General features: G+C 40.0%; 2 protein-coding genes across 6 annotated transcripts in view; one reads left to right on the top strand and one right to left on the bottom strand.

Annotated features, from left to right (window-relative positions):
* The first annotated feature begins 1,201 nt into the window (after positions 1 to 1,201).
* Positions 1,202 to 12,443, top strand: LOC146493144 (small ribosomal subunit protein eS19). 4 transcript variants are annotated; one of them, XM_085147490.1, is made up of 6 exons: positions 1,202 to 3,345; positions 5,961 to 6,031; positions 8,556 to 8,656; positions 10,004 to 10,187; positions 10,282 to 10,336; positions 11,936 to 12,443. In XM_085147490.1, exons 1-6 carry the CDS (start codon positions 3,307 to 3,309, stop codon positions 11,981 to 11,983), a joined length of 498 nt encoding a protein of 165 aa, XP_085003616.1. In that variant the 5' UTR covers positions 1,202 to 3,306; the 3' UTR covers positions 11,984 to 12,443. The 4 variants fall into 4 exon arrangements, with proteins under 4 accessions (XP_085003616.1, XP_085003613.1, XP_085003615.1 ...); XM_085147487.1 differs by lacking the exon at positions 11,936 to 12,443 and adding an exon at positions 11,091 to 11,929; XM_085147489.1 differs by lacking the exons at positions 1,202 to 3,345; positions 11,936 to 12,443 and adding exons at positions 4,951 to 5,746; positions 11,091 to 11,929 and having other exon boundaries at positions 5,961 to 7,456.
* Positions 12,444 to 17,180: 4,737 nt separating this feature from the next.
* The window catches only part of kmt2ba (lysine (K)-specific methyltransferase 2Ba), a 34,852-nt gene continuing 32,858 nt past the window's right edge, over positions 17,181 to 19,174 (bottom strand). For both annotated transcript variants that reach the window (XM_085147481.1, XM_085147482.1), the window contains exon 36: positions 17,181 to 18,884. In XM_085147481.1, the coding sequence (XP_085003607.1) occupies positions 18,609 to 18,884 (276 nt within the window). In that variant the 3' untranslated portion in view covers positions 17,181 to 18,608. The remainder of the gene's footprint in view (positions 18,885 to 19,174) is intronic.

Raw genomic sequence — 19,174 nt, 5'->3', positions numbered from 1 at the left:
AAACTAGGATAGAGAGTGTTATCCAACGCTCTCGGCTACACAATTAAACCAGTCTACAAGATGACAGTTTTGAATTAACTTTACAAAACTACGCAGTTTTAATGCGCAAAAAGGTGATTAGGATTTTAAACTTAAGGGGGGAGAAAAAAGAAAAAGCATAAACTTGCACGATCAAGCATTTCTGGGATTATCGTTTGCACATTCACATCTATAAAGAACGACGACGCAGGAACACACATATATGCACCCCTTGGAGCAATACCTTGGATTAAGATAGCAACTGTGGTACAGAATGTGACATAACAGAAGGATATGTAAATAAAAGAAAAAACACAGCAGACACATGTATAACTAAGGAAAAGAAAGGAGATGCCAGAAGATATCCAAGGCTGATACCGCAGGCAAAAAAAAGTAGTCAGGGCTGGATGGACTGCAAATGGACGATAGGGGACTTGTTATATATCCTGAGTCTCTCAATTGTCTGACTGTACTTACCTCACTGCTCTTACATAAAGTTAAGCACTTCAAAAGTCATGGTTCAGATACAAAAGTCTAAAAACCTGTTTGCCATTTAACTGACATCTTTCTACTAAAAATCACATCTTGGACTGGGTTTTGTCTTTACAAGCAGACCAGAGAGATTGGGGATACCCGGATGAAGGAGGGGGGAAAGAAAAAAAGAAGAAGAAGAAAAAAAAAGGGAGCCGTATGGGAGGAGAGAAACATCTAATGAAAAACAAAACAGCAATACTTTAATTCTCCTCATTTCTCATCCAACTACCTCCGCTTTCATTTCTATACATTTTTATAACTAGCAGCATGGCACAATCCCTGAATACGAAACGTGATCATCGAGCCAACTCCACGCATGCGTAAGCGCTGCCGGCTCCCTTAACTCTAAATCACACTCCAACATATTACAACACACATGCACAGACACACATGAACAGAGTCTCACACATGCCTCCTTTCGAGTGCTGGCCTCCCATTCAGGGGCCCCCCTAAAACTGGATGCACTCAGTGATCCCTTTCCAAAGCCCTCATCTAAATGTGAGCAGAGGTAATCCTTGAAGGAAAGGCAAGGAGAACAGCGATAACCCACGATAAGGGGCAGAAGGGGGGGAAAAGAAAGACGGCGAAAGAAGGTGAGAGGTGGAGCGAGAGATGGGATAGAGGAGCAGGATTTTTTTTTGGGGGGGGGGGGGATTAGCAACCTAGGGAACACATTTTTCAAAAGAAAAAGAGTTGGGAAAAAATGAAGTGAGGTGAGGGGGAAGAGGAAGAAAGGAAAGACAGAATATGAGAAAAAGGACATGTACACAGTATACTCACAGATGAATGATCAGAACTGATGAAAAATCATGTCTGAAAACAAAATCAAAGGCGGCCACATAGTGCGAGTCTGAGTTTGGAGAGAAGTCCAGTTTCTTCTTGTTCTGGAGTTTTTTTTCCCCCCTTTTTCCCGCGATTTTTGTCAATTCCTATGCAGCTGTCCCTCCTTCCCAAGTCTATCCCCTTACTGGTCCTCTCTTCCCCCTCCCGTTTTTCTTGCCAGTACCGGTACTCTCCTACGTCTCTTTTGCTCTCTTTCTTGCCTTCTCTCTCTCTAAGGCCATGCTCTCCATTTTCCCCTCATTCTTTTGCCTCAGTCTCCTTCATGTGTCCATTCAGACATAATCTTCAACCCCTCAGCTTCAACTTCAAAATGCAGATAAGATTTTCTACAGAGAACGCAACTATGGAGTTGAAAGGAGAAAAAAAATATACTGCAGAAGGGAAGAAGAAAAAAAACTGTTTACAGGAAAGGACATGGCATGCAGTCTAATGCAGGGACAATCCACGGCCTGCGTTTTTCAGGGCTGCCACGCATAGTCAGGCGGTGGCGCCGCTGCTGTATATGAGGGTATAAAAAGCAGAATGGCGAGCAAAAGAAAAAGAAGGCAAAAACTGAGCTTACTGCGGTCGGTCTCCAGTGAAAGTGAACAGCATGAGGGAAATGAGTGGGAAGGAGTCCGGGGCGTGTGCATGTGTGTGTGAAGAGGTGGGAGGGGAGAAAAAGCCAACCAGAGAGAGGAGAGAAAGCGAGAGACTGGAGGTTAATGGAGGGAGGGATAGGAGGAGGAGTGTGGTGGTGGGGAAAGAGGAGGGGGCAAGAATTGGAATACATTTTTGTCTTATGCTTGCTATATTCAAATTTTGTGGTTCTTATTTTTTCATGGGGCTAATGCCTTTTCTTTTCTCTGAAGAGAAAAGGAAGAAAGAAAGCTACAGTGTCTTTTGTCTCCAGCTCCTGCCGTTCCCTTTCCTGGTTTCCTTTCTGCTTCGACTCTCCTCTATTCAGCCCATTTTCTGCACGTGCACTTGAACTCCAAATCCTGTCTGCCTTCCCCTCCCCTCGCTCTCTAACTGCGCATCTGTGCGCGTCTGCCTCTCTCCCTCCCTCTGTCCTCAGCACAGGCTTGAAATAGTGCTCGCAGGCAGGAGAGCAGCGAGGGGAGGGAAAAGGAGAGGGGGACAAAAAGGGGAGAGAGATGTTGAGAGGGGGGGAGGGGAAGGCGCTTAGACAGGCTGACACAGAGAGCAGAGCTGCTGTGTATGTGTGTATGAACATGTCTGCACATTTGTAAACACATTTAGCTAGCTTTAATTTAGATACAGTGCTTCCACACGCTGGTGCAAGACATTAGCTCAAATGCCACATAAGATGCGACTTTACAGACAAGGAAAGCCACAACGTTCTGCATTTTCAGCACTTTGCCACAAAACTTAAACGAGCATCGTCCAAATATGCATTGGTTCTGAACAGCTGAAAGAGGATTCAATACGTGTTTTCCGCAGTATTGATACACCAATACCAGCTGTGCTTCCTCACTCTCCTCTTCGACAGTTCACACATAGACTGCAGTGGCCGCTTAGCCCCGCCTCCTCTCTCTAAAAGTATACAAATTCTTATAGTTTGGTTACCCAACTTTTATCCCTTTCAATGTCAGGCTAGTTATTTAATTTGTCTCAGTGGAGATTAATGCAGAAAGAACTGGACCTTAAAATAACCTGTTACAGAGCCGTTTTTTGTAAAGCCTGTAAAAACTGCACGTGGCCTGCAATAGATCATCCAGCCACCCGCTTCCACTTGCATAGCCATAGAGGTGGTTAGCGTCTTTCCCTGCTGTCCTAAAGTGACAGTGGGCTAGTTTCAGTCATTGTGCAAGTGTACTGTTTATAAGGTTGGGGGAAACCTGCAGTCAGCTGAGACTAAAGAAGTCACTTGGATGAGCGACGAAATGTTTCTTCCTCACTGAAAACGCTATGTCCAGAAGAACACAAACAACCTTTTGGTGTCGTAAAGTGAGTGACAACCTGAAAAGGACAGAGTACACTGTATCACTGGGTTCGTTTATTTGAGACATTGTACTATTAATTAATTATTCTGAATTCATTTTTAATGCATTGTAGTTTCATGTATTTTAGGTAGTGAATTTGCAAGTGTTTAGTTTGTTAAGCCTTTCTCTACAACAGGGACAAGATTTAGGTTTAGAAACTGTACAGCAAGAACCTAAAACTTCAGAACCCTGTTAGGTTGACAAAACCTAAAATTGAGGACATTTACATTGTTATTGTATTTTAGTTTAGATCCTGTCATATAGTTTGTCTCAAATGAAATACATATAAAAATCTATTTACCTGTGATCTATGGTAGGCTAACACATTGCACAGTAACAGAAACTCAGCCACATCCAAGTGAGAGCTGCATGTCAGCCTGGGGAGTACGAAGATACTTTGATATCCACAACGGCACAGTACTGTGCAAAAATACGCAAGGAAATTGTTCCAGCTACAGGTGAAAACCACTTGAGGCAAATATCATTGAATACAACAAGGCTATGAAAGTAAGCAAGCAGGAGATACATGGATGACGTGCAGCCCAAAAGTAAACAAATGACTCCACTTAGTATGAAGCTAGGAGCTCTCACTAGTTAAACAGGATCAGCAAAAGGTGGATGGAAATTACACTTATGTTATACTTGCACTTAAGACTCCCATTGAACAAACTACCTAGGTTTCTTTTGCTCTGACATTTGACTTATTCTGCATCACTACTACTGCACTGTAATGCTGCTGGCACTTTAAATTATAAAGTTCATTGGAAAAGGATTGAAAGTGCCCTTCATTGCATAAAAACTAAAATAATGCTGCCTGTAAGCAGCAATTACATAAAATGTTCTTTTTTTCCCCCATGTCGTCAAATATTACACATTTCTTTGAAATATTGCAAATTATGAGGCAATAGAAGTAATGTTTCACTTAATTTATACAGTGATAATAACCTTGATATTTCATTAACACAACTATAAAACATCTTTAAAAATGCATTTACATTGTTCTGCAACACCATTGTAGTACATGGTCTGGTCATTTTGTTGGGATTACATAATGCATTTTTTGAAGCAACTGCACATCTGCTTAAAAATCTTTTTTCTACTTGAGACTATGTGGCCTAGTAAGATTTCACTTTGCCTTTTAAATGTGACCATTTTAGACGGCAAAATGTTAAACGCCACGCTAAAAACCCAAGTTTTATGCCCTCAGAGAAAGGTATTTTACCTATAGTTGAAAAGTAGTATTTTAAGACTATGACAAAGCAAGTAATACTTTACAGACAACACACGCCCCATAAAAGCTGCATGCAGTGTTACTCTATTACACGATCTAATTGTTCTTTTGCATTGATGAGATGCCTTCAACCTGTACATGCTTTTGAACTGACAATAAAACTAAGAGCCTGGACTTAAAGTTAAGAGAAAGCTTCAAATCCTCACATTTAACAAGCCATTTGTTTTTATTGTTAATCAATTAAGTGGCTTTCAGCTCAAAACCAATTTTAGTCATTTTTATTTTAAACTTGAGTTTAAAATCTGTAATCGTCATTTCCCTTTAAGTGTATTTGATGGACTTTTTTTAACATTACAATATAGAATTAAGCCTAATGTAATATCCATCAAATAAAATAGTTTGTTATGTATCTGTTAAAAACTTATTTGGGTTCTGATCTTTGTTATATTTCTGAACAAGGCCAAAGCGTTTAGTTTGGGGGATAGTGACAGATGCTGACTGTTTGGGTAGCTCCAAATCTAATGCGTTGTGTCATGATCAACCGTTGAAATGCACTCTTGTGTTTCCTTCAAACACGGAACACAGGCTCTGCAGCCGCAGAATGAGCTCCATTTAGCGTTTGACAGCCAAATAAAAGCAACGTTGACTGTATTTGCATAAACTACAGTTCACTGCAGGTGAAAAATTAAGACGATACCAGCCCTCTGGTGCTTTCCTCCCCCCCCCCCCCTCCCTGACTGCAGAGCACTTTCTGAAAAGGATCCTGATAAACACGAAGTGGGCCAGGGTGTAAAGAAAGGTGCCACAACAGTCCCCCCTGCTGGGATTCAGCAGGAGTACTTCATAAACTGCATCCTCATATTCAAAAACTCGCTTTTTAATATTGTTTCGCCATCTTTTTTGACCCGTAGGATTACAATACAAGTGGAGAATATTGCCGTCAGTGTTACTTAGGTTTAAAGGGTGAATTAAGCTGGGATATTAAGCGGCAGGCGAGGTTAGTTTGGGATACGGTATCATCCTTTCCAAACGAGGGCAGTCTCCCTCCATCCCTCTTCAGCATCCTTTTTTGCTGCAGTCACTAAGCTGGGAGTCCACAACCGCCTGCCTGTCGTCTCTGTGGGGCCTATACAAAGTAAGATATTTGGTAATGTATGATAATGACAGCTGTACGTTTGAGTAACAGAAAGAGGCGAAGTGTCTGCCCCGCTTTCAGTTACTTTAGCTAGGCTAGCGTAGAGTTTTAGCTAACGTTAGCAGAGAAGGTACATCAGCGCTGATTTTCTGCTTGTAAAGCCGCAAACAGTGTATCATTTTCAGCTCACCCCTGTCTCCAACTGTCCTTCTAGATGCCCAGCGTCACGGTGAAAGATGTCAACCAGCAAGAGTTTGTCAAAGCACTGTCAGCTTTCCTCAAAAAGTAAGTAATGCACCACAACCTGCCTCTGCGCTTATCTGATGACGGGCTGATGTCCACCTGTCAATCAAGCGGGATGATGGGGGATTTGTGAAGGCTGGGCAGAGGCTCAGACAGCTGCAATACACGGTGAATCACAGGGAAAGGACAGTTTATTAATGCAGACACCGAACTGATGGGCACCTAAGATTATACTTTTATTTATTTATTTTAATTAAAGGACGGGCGATAGAGGGAAGAGAGGAGGAAAACAGAATAAACACTTGAAAACTAAACTTCAGAGATTAAAATTGTAAATTTGGAGAAGAAATGCTTCGAAGGAAAAAAAAAAAAAAAGCAACCCCAAAACAAAACAAAACAAAACAAAAAAAAAAAACCCAAAACTATGCGTCCTAGAAAAGAAAAATTCAATTTGAGAGATGAAGTTAATCTGAGAGTGTAAATTTGTGAGTGTTTAGCTAATTTTACGTCAAAGTAGCGCAAATTAGAATAAACTGGCAGATTTATGAGGGATAAAAAAAGGAAATGCAGAAGAAGAATTTACACTTTTTTTGTGAAAAAAACTGGCACATATTGGGTGGGATTGTGAAAAGAAATTATTAAAACTGTAGATTTGAGAGGAAAAGCTTCTAAATTTACTATATAGAACTATATTCCAATTTTTTAAATTGAATTTGTTTTTTAAAAAAGCTACAAGTCTTCCTAACATGCAATAATTTTACAAGTTTTGTTTTTTAGCGATTACATTAATCTTGAAGACTGAGGGTTTTTTTTTTAAACTTCCTAGAAAGACCCATGCAAAGTAATAAGAGATTGGCATACCGAGGAGACGAAGAATGGAAGAAACGTAGGAAGAAAAGCAGACCACAACTACAGGAGTGTATTTACACAGAGGGCTAATTGCAAACAAGACACAGGTGGGAGCAGAGCTCAGGCACAGACAACTAAATAGAGGTGAAAACAATGAAGGAAAAAAACAAGAAAAACTGGAAGTAAAACCAAAATAATATACATGAGAGATCTAATTTGGTTACAATCAGAACCTGAAGTTTTGATTGCATAGTTTTCACAGCTAGGTTTCAGTAAAACACACACACAGATGATTTTTTTAAAATGTATATGCATGCATAGACAATTATATTTGTATAACTTTAATAGTACTAAAGAAACAACCAGTCTCGTGGCCAGTTACGTCTTCTGTGTTTAGATTAAAATTTTTGTAAAATGTAAGTCACTCAGGAAAATCCGGTTCATAGTTAAAAAGTGATTTAAAATAACTATTTTAAAGGGTCTCAGTCTCCGTAGCAGAGTAAAAGAATGAAACACACATGGGCTCCAGAATGTAGTAAACCACAGTAGCAGCCATGATGGCATGATGCTGTATTTCAGTGCGGCTTCTGACACATCACAGATGTTCTCTCTCTTGTGGTATGTGGCCATTCTCAGTTGAGTATTGCTGATTTTCTATGTATATCACTGCTGTCTTGTTCACACGTACAGTTTCACATATGTTTCCCTTTCACTCACCACCGTGTGTGTGTCAGTGTTTATTGTGTGGTTTTTACTGGCCGATAAATCACATTTACAACCAGTGAACCCTCAGAGTACAGCCCGACTGACGGCTGATATTAACCGTTTGCCGATATATCGGCTACAGTAGCAATAGCCGATAAATTAAAGTGAAAATGTAAAGAAGAGAGGGGCGAGATGCCCTTAAACACTGAGTGTTGATGTTGTATAGTATGTCTACAAAAGGGCGCTCTCTAACTTCCATGTTGGCAACACAAATGTGATAACCAGCTGATCTGAACTGAGTGGCAGTGAGTAATCTGTGACTTGCTGTGACAAGAAACCTAGATTAAACTGCATTTTCATATTAGCTTAGTAATTTGAATATATAGAACAAATATAATAATTTTCTTTATGTTTTGTGTGTCTGAAAGAAAAAATATTGGCTGATGTATCGGTTCTTAGTTTTTTTTAACTATGCTAAATATTGGTATCAGTATCAGTCTTAAAAATCCTATATAGGTCAGGCTGTACTCCAGAGGGAGCACAGACTCATGCAACAACAATAATACACCCCCTGAATGCTGAAAAAAGAGAAAGCAAAATTCCAGCTTGTTTCATTTTCTTTATTGTGCTTTATTTTACAATAGATACCTCACTGGTCTTTCTGCACATCTGTTGTACCTCTACTGCCATATTTTTTGCCTGCATGGGATTAATAGAGGCTGTATTTTCATATTTCTCATGATGGAAATTTCTAACATAGAACTACTTTAAATATGTACACTGTTAGTGCACTTAAGTGGAAACATCCTGCAAAGAGCAATAAAATATGACGTTCTTACTTTGACTCTCATCCAAATCGTAATCAAAGCTTTTTATGACCAAAAGAATCTGCCTTACTCTACACGATGAAGACTTTACCTTTATTATCATATATATGAGTTGGAAAAGCAAACAATTTAATATGTATCACACTGTTTTTATTCATCACATCACCTACTAATTGATTTTTCAGGTCTGGCAAACTGAAGGTCCCAGAGTGGGTTGATACCGTGAAGCTTGCCAGGCACAAGGAGCTTGCCCCCTGTGACGACAACTGGTTTTACACCAGAGCAGGTTGGTTTTCGTTTCCACGTGCAGCTGGAGTAACAAATAATCATAAAAAGTAAATGAAAGTCATGAACATTTCAGGCTCAGTCCTCTCTAATGTGTGGATGTGCAGTTTCCCTTTGTCTCAAGCTGTTTTAATTATTGTTCAGACAAAATAAACAATTACACACCGAACAATTACCCAAACAGAGTTGATTACAGTCAACAACATGAAAAGCAGTCATTAGCTGAATTGACTCAGTGAACTGAATTGTTTAATCAGAAGATATATTTTATTTGATAAAGTTTGGGTTCTGGAAATCTCATCTTAAGATGGAAAAACAATTCGGTCTTGGAGTTATTTGTACTTTTTTTAGGCATCCTTGTGATTTATGATCATACACAAACAGCTGAGTAACACAGGCAGGCCTTTCACTGTGACTACCATGAACCTAGGTGCAGTACAGTCAAATCTGTTCTTTATTTCTGAGCCCCTGATTTAGGGAACATTGTAAAATTAGGAGTTTTTATTTCCAAGAGGAAGCTGAAAAATATAACCGTGCTTTTATGTCCAGGCTGTACAGCTGTAACGCACCGATTACAGAAATCTTGTGAAACCAGCTTCAGCTACCCCTGAACGCATCAACGTCTTAATTATGTCATTTTATTAATACTCCTATTCTTCATGATTTCTTTTGAGTTTTGATTTATGTTGTTTGGTCTTCTGTTTATAATGTTTTATGTTCCCTGGTCCATTGGAATCTCTTTGTCATTTTTGCCCTTAGTTATTTGCTTTGATGGTAATACGTTTGTTACTTTCTTTTGTGATCCTTCTCTGTTTGCCCAGTCTTGTCTCTGTGGTCATTTTCTGTGCAGTTCATTTCCTGTTTTATGTTTGTGGTCTTTTGTCCCTGATGGTTTCTATTTAGTGCAACATCTTTTGTCCCATTATCCCTGATTTGTGTTGTGTTTTCCTTCTCAGCTGTGTATTGGATTGCCTGGAGTTATGCTTTGCTTTGGATTACTTTCAGACATTCATTCTTATATTTAAGGGCTCAACTTTATGCTTTACTCCTGTGTCCCATGTCTGGGTCTGCAATCCTGACACTTTCTTCTGTTTGTTAACTTAGTTTTCCATTATTGAGATAGTATCATTCTGCACATTGTGCTTCTGCCTGGAATAAAAATTTGTTATATGAATAAAGCATATTCGCTAAATTCAATAGAAACGCATGCACTGCACATTGTTCCTTTACCTGTGGATGTCCTGTACTGACTTATATTAGCTCTAAAATATGTCGACTTCTTGTATTTTGAATGATAAAACAAGTTCATACTGAAACATACTGCACTGTATATGATACGTGCCACCAGCATCCACAGCCCGCCACCTGTACCTGCGAGGAGGGGTCGGCGTGGGCTCCATGATCAAAATCTATGGTGGGCGCCAGAGGAATGGCGTATGCCCCGCCCACTTCAGCGTAGGATCCAGGAACGTGGCGAGGAAGGTCCTGCAAGCTCTGGAGGGCCTCAAGATGGTGGAGAAGGATCCCAATGGGTGAGAAGGGTGAATGCTGAGACGATGTGATTCTGAGGTGGTGACTTCACAACAACTGTTATTTTTAAATGTCTTAAAATATTTGTGCTTACAGCGGTCGTAGACTGACCTCTCAGGGTCAGAGAGACCTGGATAGGATCGCTGGGCAGGTGAGTTGTTAGACTTGCAGTACATGCATATGTGGATTTATCTGTGCATAAAAATGTTATTGTTTCATTCTCTGTAATGTGCATATTATTCCTGCAGTTAGTTAAAGACTGTAATTGAGTGGGGTTAATCAGAATTTGTATTATTTTTACGGTGTAGAGGATAAAAATCATACTTTTTTGTAGCAGAACTATAGTGACAGTGAGCAGGGGATTATATCTAATTGTCATAATGTTGTTAAATAACTCTTTACAGTGGACCCATTATGGTCTTTGAGGTCCATGTATGTAACAGTAATTCCTTTGAGCCAAACACTCAGGCTTAGAGTTTCAGACAGTCGTTTTCTAGTCTTGGATCTGTACGATATCACAGAGTAGGGAATTCCCTAATGTGGTCATCTCAGCCACGCAGCAGCCCCACCCACCTACTGCTCAAGCCTTTTGTTTATGAAGAAATCAAATGGATAAAAGCTGGTTTAAAGGCTGTGTCTAAGACCCAGTTTAAGACAAATAAAAATTATTTTTGTTTTTTATTCAGTATGAGATGCTACTCTTAAAAGGTAAGAACAAATGGAAGCTCATTACATTTATTTTGTGCTGTCATAGTAAAAAGAAAGCACAGCATCTGTTAATTCTAAGGTCTAGTTTGTTCAGATGTAGCTTTGCAAACCTGAGCTGTGCTGGTATGTGTTTATTGTTTTTCTAATTGTAGTGTTCAGTGGTTTACACATTCAGCTAACAAGCGAAATATCCCCAGTTCAAGACCAGCAGAAGACACAAATCCCTAGGAGGGTGGCGTCAGGAAGGACAAAAATCTGTGCCAAATCAAATATGTGGCTTCATCCTCTGTGGTGATCCCTTGTGAATATGGGAGCAGCCGAAAGAAGGTCTCTGCTGTCGGGAACTTTAACACTTAACGTGCTAACTGAGAGTTTATCCAAGCTTTGTACAGATGACCTTGTGGTGAATTTGTTGGGTTTTCCACAGCTGCCATGAATGTTTTCCACTTGTGAATAATCTTTCTCACTGCAAAATGGACTTGAGATTGTCTTGAAATGATCTCATAGCTCCTCACAGATTGACGGGCAGCAAGAATTGCTTCTCCAAGGTGATGTCTTTCTTTCTTGGCATTGTGTTAATGCACCCGAACGCTCCAGAGCATCAGTCTGGGAAGGGTTATGAGATTATTACCATACAATCCATCATCTCCTTTTATAGAGGTGTTCGTATTTGCATAATTTTAAGACCTGCTAAGGGCCAGATGATTTATTTTTCATGATCTCATTCGTAAAACTCTAGAACTGAAAGAGTGTGCGCTTCCTTTTTTTTTATCATGACTGTAGACACATTTGATACTTGCAGAGGGCTTCAAAGACATCAGAAATTAAATATCATTATTGCTCAACCCTTTACAGCACCAGATGTGCAGCATGCAGTTGAAGTGGCTCCCTCTAGTGTTGTGTCTCAGTTATGGCAACAATGTAAAACATATAATCATATGTGAGATATTTCTTGGGATCTCTAAATAAATACTGCATGCCTTGTGTGCAGAGTATATGACTGTCCTCTCTCCTCTTTCTTTATTGTCTTTTGTGTGCTCAGGTTGCCTCAGCAAACAAGAAACAGCGGAGTTTACAGAGCGCCATCTGAGGACGTTATATAAGAATCCTGAGAAAAGGAATGCAGTTATGCCTTACCGCTTATTTACTCAAGTTCACCCTCCTCCCATATCAATCCAGTGCCGACAGTAACCGAGCACAAAGAGGCACTTCATAGCGATGCATGTGTCTAAAATACAGCGAGTGCAAATATCATACATGAATGTTTTGCAGCAGTCAGAGGTTGGCGGTGGCCTCGTAACATTAAGGCGCAGAGTGGACACAAAAGCACTCCGAATGCAGTGTTACAAAGCAAAAGCATGTTCGTATTTTTGCCTACAAATGTGAAGCAATGGAGAGAAAAAGAAATGTGAGAGCAGATGTAGAAAGGAAAGAAATGCAAAGAATTCTCATGCACATTTTTATTCATTTTCTAACTTTGTGTTTACATGTATTACTGAGCACATATAAGTTATACAGGATGCTCTGAATAAAATGAGTATGAGCACTGACTGAATGTCAGTTTTTATATGGGCCTGTGAGTGACTCTTGCTCAGTTCCTGCAGCTCGCCGTTACACACCAGAGGTCCGCCAGCATCTGCCTGCAGACAAAGACAGGAAATACACAGTAGACTCTCTCATCACGAAATACTAACTCACTGATAGTTCCAGCTTTCTGTGGTTGCAGTGTGCTTTGTGCCACCTGGAACCACATGGCAGTCCACAGGTGTGAGCAAGTTACTTTAAGTGCTTTAAAACTTCAAAGTAAAGTAAAAATGATCATTATGGTGGAAAGAAAACATTTGGTTGAGCTTATGGTATTAGGCAAGTACAATACATATTCAGTAAACTTGAATATTCTCATTTGTACAGAAGGCTGGTCAGCAAGGCTTTCTTCTTCTTCATCTTCAGGGTTTGCACCAGTGTACTGCAAGCCCTGCCAGACCTGAACACCAGGCTAAGACCAATACATTCTTTAGATATAGGCTTTAATCTAATGTATCTTATTGGCATACTTTCACCTATTTTATGAAAGATTTAATCTATAAAGCCATAACATTTAGATTAACAGGAAGATGATCAAATTAAGTAGCTTAAGACAAGCATTTTACTCCAACTACTTTGGCCCAGAGATCCAAACAATGGATCTCAAACAGAATAACAGCACTGTGTGTGAAAAGTGACAATTAGAAGCACAATAACAACAATTCAAAGAATTTTAATTGTAAAAAAAAAACAAAAAAAAAAAAAAACAGGATATTTTCCATGTACTAACAGAAACTTCCCCCTTTTCTATAATTTTATACATTTATTACAGTTTAAATCATGCTGACACATTTTTCTCATTTACTACAGCAGCATTTCTTTACCACGTCAAAAACTAAGAAAAGCTGTTACAAATGGCCTTCTTTTTCTTTTTTCTAAATATGTAGTTAAACTTCTTTCGTTTCACTGGTGCTGCCTGCTTAGGATCAAAATGGGCTGTAACGTGACTCTCCATGTAAAATGAGTGCATCATACCTGCTCTAACACAAGACAAACGGCTGAAAAAAGCGAGTGAAATATGAGTTATGGAGCAACTGGCTCATAAGATAAGCTTTTATGGGGACTGGGTTTGAGAGGAATAGAAGACGTGTTTACACGTCAATGACAGGGTGAGGTCACAGGAACACATGGTAAACAAACCAGTATATGATGTAAATGTGCAGAGCGGCTGAAAATAGCAGCACTGCGAGCACATAATTCTCACAGTGAATTGGCTAAAAACACTCAAGATCTATCCAAACTGAACCAAGGACACATGAATCACTTGATTTTATCTGTAAATGTGTATTTAAAAAGTATAAGGACTAGTAGATACCCTGTCTGAGCTGAGCAAGACAACACCTGTAACATTTCTCTTCAAAGCATCACAGCATGAAGTTGTTAAACGTGGGATCAGGTAAGTTAGTTATGGATAAACGATTCTTCTGAATGTAACTGATGACATCTTTTCTGGAAAAAACATTCTTGACATGCATTGAGTAAATTAAATCCCAAACAAACCACGATGATGGCAGATGTCATAATGTTACCCATGTGATTGTGATGAAACCACCATGCTGACAGATATTTGCTACATTTGGTCACTTGTCTTTGTTTGAGTGCTATATTTCTGTAATTAAAAATCCTCTTCAGTCTCTACAATCAGGAATAACAGAAAAAGGCAATCAATTGGTCCTTTTGTACCAAGGTGGCTCCTGATAGCAGGCAAGCATCCTCACCTCTCATCCCTGCAAGCCTCTCTCCTCTCTTTCCCTCTGAACTGTAGCGGAAGTGAGGTATAAAATATCACAGAGTACTTAAGTAAATGTACTTAGTTACATTCTAACACACTTTGACTAGGTTTTCTCTCCAACAATACTGCTGGATCTCCCTCTTACAGTCAATATTAGAGTGAGAGCATCTTTCTGATGCTCAATTAGATGCCATTAGAGTGTAAACCTGCACCAGTGAAGTTTAATAAGAAGTGCACTCAGTCTCAGATTTCATGCGCATACTTGTGTACCACCTCAGTCCCTTTGTGTGCACTGGGCTTTAACTCACTAGGCAGTTACTGGTGTCTCCATGCATGGATCCAGCGCAGACCATGTTCTCAGTGACCTCGGGGACGGTAGTGATAAGGTTCCTGCAAATTGCGTCATCAATGATGGGCTGCCACAGGCACTGAAGATTGCTGGGGTAGTAGGCTGCAAAGTGGAAAGAAGTCTCAGTTTATTTATTTGGATGATAGGGGTCCAACCTGCTACTGGCAGGTGGGTAGGTATACCTAATAAAGTGTCTGGTGAGTGTGTATTTAAAATTCCAGCATGAAGTATCCAAAGATAATAGGTACCACAAACACTAAAACTCAGTAGTTACCAAATCTCCACCACTTATAAGAATATGGCAAAACAAAACATGCAAATGTTTCAGCCTTGTGGCCTTTAACAAAGCTTTGATGGATTTTTACCAGCCCAAAAAAAAAGACTCATGATTGTTTCTTCAGTTTGTCTCCACGTGTTTGCAGTTTGGTCCTCTGTGCTGCAGTTCTGTGAAACACTGCTTTACCTCTCTCTCTGTTGGCCTGTCGAGGGAGCACCGTGCATCTTGCCCTACGGCAGCAATGACAGACTCCTGTCACCTTGAATTTGAGAAGTGGAAGAAGATGGATGGAGATATTTTTTAAGGACTACATTTTCAGTTTCCTCCAGTTTGTGATAAAACTGAAGAAAACATCAGGTGAATGAATGAAAAAGCAGTCAAAATCCAAAGAAAATCCTTGACAGACCTTCAGAAAGTCCTGGAGAACTATTGCTCAAGACTACCTTATAAAAGGTTTATAAAAGGTTTTTTTAAGCACAATATAGAGAAATATGGGATGGCTCAAGATTTTTGCATAACGCTTTAAATAATTTATTCAAAAATAAAGCCTATTGTGTTTGATGACGACCTCTTCAAATCCACACTGACCCCTCTCTGAACGTCTGTGTGATTTTACTTACTGCCGTTAGACGACGCCTTGCCCCATCCAGACTGCATGCAGTTCTCATTAGCCACAGAGCATAGAGAGGGCAGGGATACAGTCTTGAAAACATATCAAACCCACAGAAAACTGGTTGAAAATCTGGTGATGTAATGTTAATTTCGAACATATCTCCTGCTTCCACAAGAATGCATTAGGAGACACGATAATCCCACATCAAAGCACAAGCATTTCTTTAACTCTAACTAGCAATGACTAATTTTAATCATTAGACAAAAAGGCTGTTTATATCCATTTCACAGACATGTCATTATGTACCTTTAAAACTATTGATATTTATTTAGACTCTTTCTCTCCGATTGATCTCTCCTTCTTTAACTGAGCCAGGCATAACATTATGGTAGACCGTGTGTTGAGGTTCTCAAGACAACATCACAAACTAACCTGTATTCAGAGACTCAATTCATTCATGCACTTTTCGACTCTTTTAATTAAAATAAAATGTACAATTATTGTTCTTTTCTTGCCTGTCGCTGGGCAAGAGATGGGGTACATCCTGGACAGGAGAGACAGACAACCAATCACACACAGTCACACCTACGGCTAATGTAGAATCACCAATTAACTTAATAATAATGTAATAATAAAGGATTGCATTTATATAGCGCTTTTCGGGACCCCTCAAAGCGCTTTACAATACCACTATTCATTCACTCTCACATTCATACACTGGTGGAGGCAGCTACAGTTGTAGCCACAGCTGCCCTGGGGCAGACTGACAGAAGCGAGGCTGCCATATCGCGCCATCGGCCCCTTTGCCATCACCAGCAGGCGGTAGGTGAAGTGTCTTGCCCAAGGACACCACGACCGAGATTGGCAACCTGCAACCTGCAACCTTCCGATTACAAGATGAACACCCAACTCTTGAGCCACGATCGCCCTTAACATAATATGCAGTATTGTGTAAAACTCTTGAGCCACCCCTCATTTCTTTATATTGTGTTAGAAAAATGGGAAACAGGCATAGTGATTTATTGAAACATGCAAACGTACATGATAGTTCAGTATATAAGGCAAGCTTATATACAAAAGTAAATATTTGGTGTGACCAAATTTATTCTTCAACATAGTGAGAACGCTTTTAGGCAGCTCTCTTGTGTTTTCTTTAAAGTCTTCAGGAATTGTTCTCCAGGCTTCTTGAAGGACACTCAGGGTGTTGGCTAACTTTTGTTCTATTTGCCATCAAAAGGATCTCACACTGCTGTGGTTCTGGGGAGGCCAATCCGTGACTTCTGGAAGTGTTCACTTGTGCGTCTTTCTCATTATCGTGCTGAAAAATGAGGCCTTTCCAGATCCTATTTTATGGTGGATATGGTTCAAGACTTTTGCACTGAAGTGAATGTGCCTAAGCAGTTAGGCAAATGGATAGACAGACACCACGCCCCCTTTTTCCAGTAATGCGAAAAGCTGGTTCCAGCTTCCCGGAATATTTGTTATTAATATGCCAAATGAATAATAATTTATATAATAATAATATATAAATTATAATAAATAATTTATATATAATAAAAAAGTTCATAACATTCTGGCATGTTTCTACAAGATCAATCCAGTCTGATAGATAATCTGTTTTTTTCCCCCACTTTTAATCAAACATCTTCAGCTGTGTGATTTTTCCTGTATATTTCACTGTGAATGCCTTCAGGTTCTGTTTGTGCGTTAAGAAAATCAGCAGCAGGAAAGCAAACTTTGAACAAATTTTATTGAACATAAATTAAAAAAAAATTGGAGGTAAAAAAATATTCAACAGGCTTAGAAATTCTTTACAACTATGTACAGGAAAGGATCCGTGTGAGCTGATACAGTAACAAAGATTTGTGTCAAATTCAGTCATGAATCCTACAAAACAAAAAGTCCACAGCAGTCAGCCTAAAGTCCCAGATCCTTTCTGTGCATCCAGTAGCGGGGGCACAATTACACAATGGAGTTTCCTAACAAAAAAAAAAGAGGAAGAAAGAAAAAGCACAAAAAAGGTGACCACCTATTCTAAGTGTCCAACAGCAGTGATGTTACCAGTTTCTTAATATCGAAATTCAATAATTAGAAAGCTTAAAGAGCAAGAAAGCAGTTTTTCCACTGCGTGTTGTGTAATTAAATTAAATCTCACTTCTTTCTTTGAGGTAGAACACCTGAGGGAGATTTGGGGGGACAAAACAATGATTAACCAGACATCAATTGAAGGGAATAAGCATCACTGTTGCTCAGCCTACAAAGAGAAGGTTAAAAGCTCAAACATATTTACTTCCATTAGTCTGATGAGCATACATTTATTGTTCAAATGTACAAAAAGAGCTGTAAGGAACTGTGCTGGGGAAAGATCACCGTTTTCCTTTTGAATGCTGCACCAAGGAAACGCTTCCTCGTAGGCCTTAAAACATACAAACTGCACAAACAAAGAGAACAAAGAAAGAGTGTAACAGTGGGTAAAAGCATTCGGGTCACAGCATCTGCGCCGTTACAAATAAAAACAGAAGCTTTCGGCTGACTGGAGGAGCACAAAGGTTCGATCGACGCTATTAAAACTAACCTGTGGGATAAATGTCATCAGCACCTAAAATATTAAGTGAACGGGAATTTGTAATTCACTTAATTCAAATCCCTGCTTCCGAGAGATGTGGTATCCAGAGTAAAAAGAGCTGCACTGCTGCTTTATAGTAAAAGTGAGTCCTGTCTGCTGCCAGAGAAGGCTGGGTCATGCTAAGGTGCTGTAGAAATTCTCCTCTTCGTCGCTCTCTGACTTTTTATTTACAGAGACAGACAGACAGCTGAAGTTAGGTCACTTCAGTTTGCACTTCTTTTTTTCCCCAGTTCCAGCAGAGGGCGCTGACAGCAAAGTCAGCGATGTAAAACAAAGTGTGAAGTAGATGAGAAACAGTACATAAGTCCATCGTGTGTGTGCGCGTGCATGTGTAGACTTCATCCTAAGCTTTCACATATGGCTCTTATCTTCTGTACGTCCTTCACGGGTCTGTAAGTTGATCTTCTAAACACTGGCTCAGGTCTGTGTGCGTTATTGACCTCCATCATATGGCTACAGTTGCCTTCATGATTTCATTTACCGCCTGAGCTGCATCAGGTACGACGGCTTATTAGGGTTAGCGGTGAGGGGGGGTTAATTTAGATAGCGGCGGCAGCGCCTCGCCCCGCAGTTGCAGGAGAGCTTGTTGCTCTCGTCCTCGATGGGGAACTTGTAGTCGTAGGTGAGCTCTTCTCCCCGGTAGATCTTTCTCAATGCGAAGATAACGATGTGCTTGCGTCCGTCCACGTTGATGACGCGCGAGTAGCAGTTCGGCTCGCACGAGTGGTTGATGAAACGAGCCGCATTGCCCTGCATCGTGGCGTCGACCACGTCGAAGTCGTCGATGCGGAACATGTAGCAGCCGATGCCCTGGAGAACAGAAACACACACGTTACTTTCACATTTTAAGATTAAAGGTGTTTCATTGTTCTCGCCCCTTATGAATGTTGCCCACGATGTAAAAGGAATTTGACCGCCTTAACTTTTAATGGCATGCCCCCCGAGTCTAGTGAGAGTGTGCCTTAACGAAGTGAAAGAAAAAGGAAGATGTTGAAGTGCAGTCTAGAGCGTTTAGCTGGTGATCAAAGAATAAAAGAAAAAACCCTTTAAAAAAAAAGTTTTATTTTAATCAGCTGACTTGTTCCAGGTTCATCCGACAT

Source organism: Neolamprologus multifasciatus, chromosome 22 (genome assembly GCF_963576455.1).
Source record: "Neolamprologus multifasciatus chromosome 22, fNeoMul1.2, whole genome shotgun sequence".
Taxonomy (NCBI): Eukaryota; Metazoa; Chordata; class Actinopteri; order Cichliformes; family Cichlidae; genus Neolamprologus; species Neolamprologus multifasciatus.
Note: the sequence above shows the minus strand (reverse complement) of the source record. Positions and strands in the feature narration are given on the sequence as shown.

Excerpts from the sequence above, each read along its gene's own strand:
- LOC146493144 (XM_085147487.1), top strand. The coding sequence starts at position 3,307 with ATGTCCAGAAGAACACAAACAACCTTTTGGTGTCGTAAA. Across the intron at positions 6,032-8,555 it reads CTGTCAGCTTTCCTCAAAAA|GTCTGGCAAACTGAAGGTCC; the intron begins GTAAGTAATGCA and ends TTGATTTTTCAG. Across the intron at positions 8,657-10,003 it reads CTGGTTTTACACCAGAGCAG|CATCCACAGCCCGCCACCTG; the intron begins GTTGGTTTTCGT and ends ACGTGCCACCAG.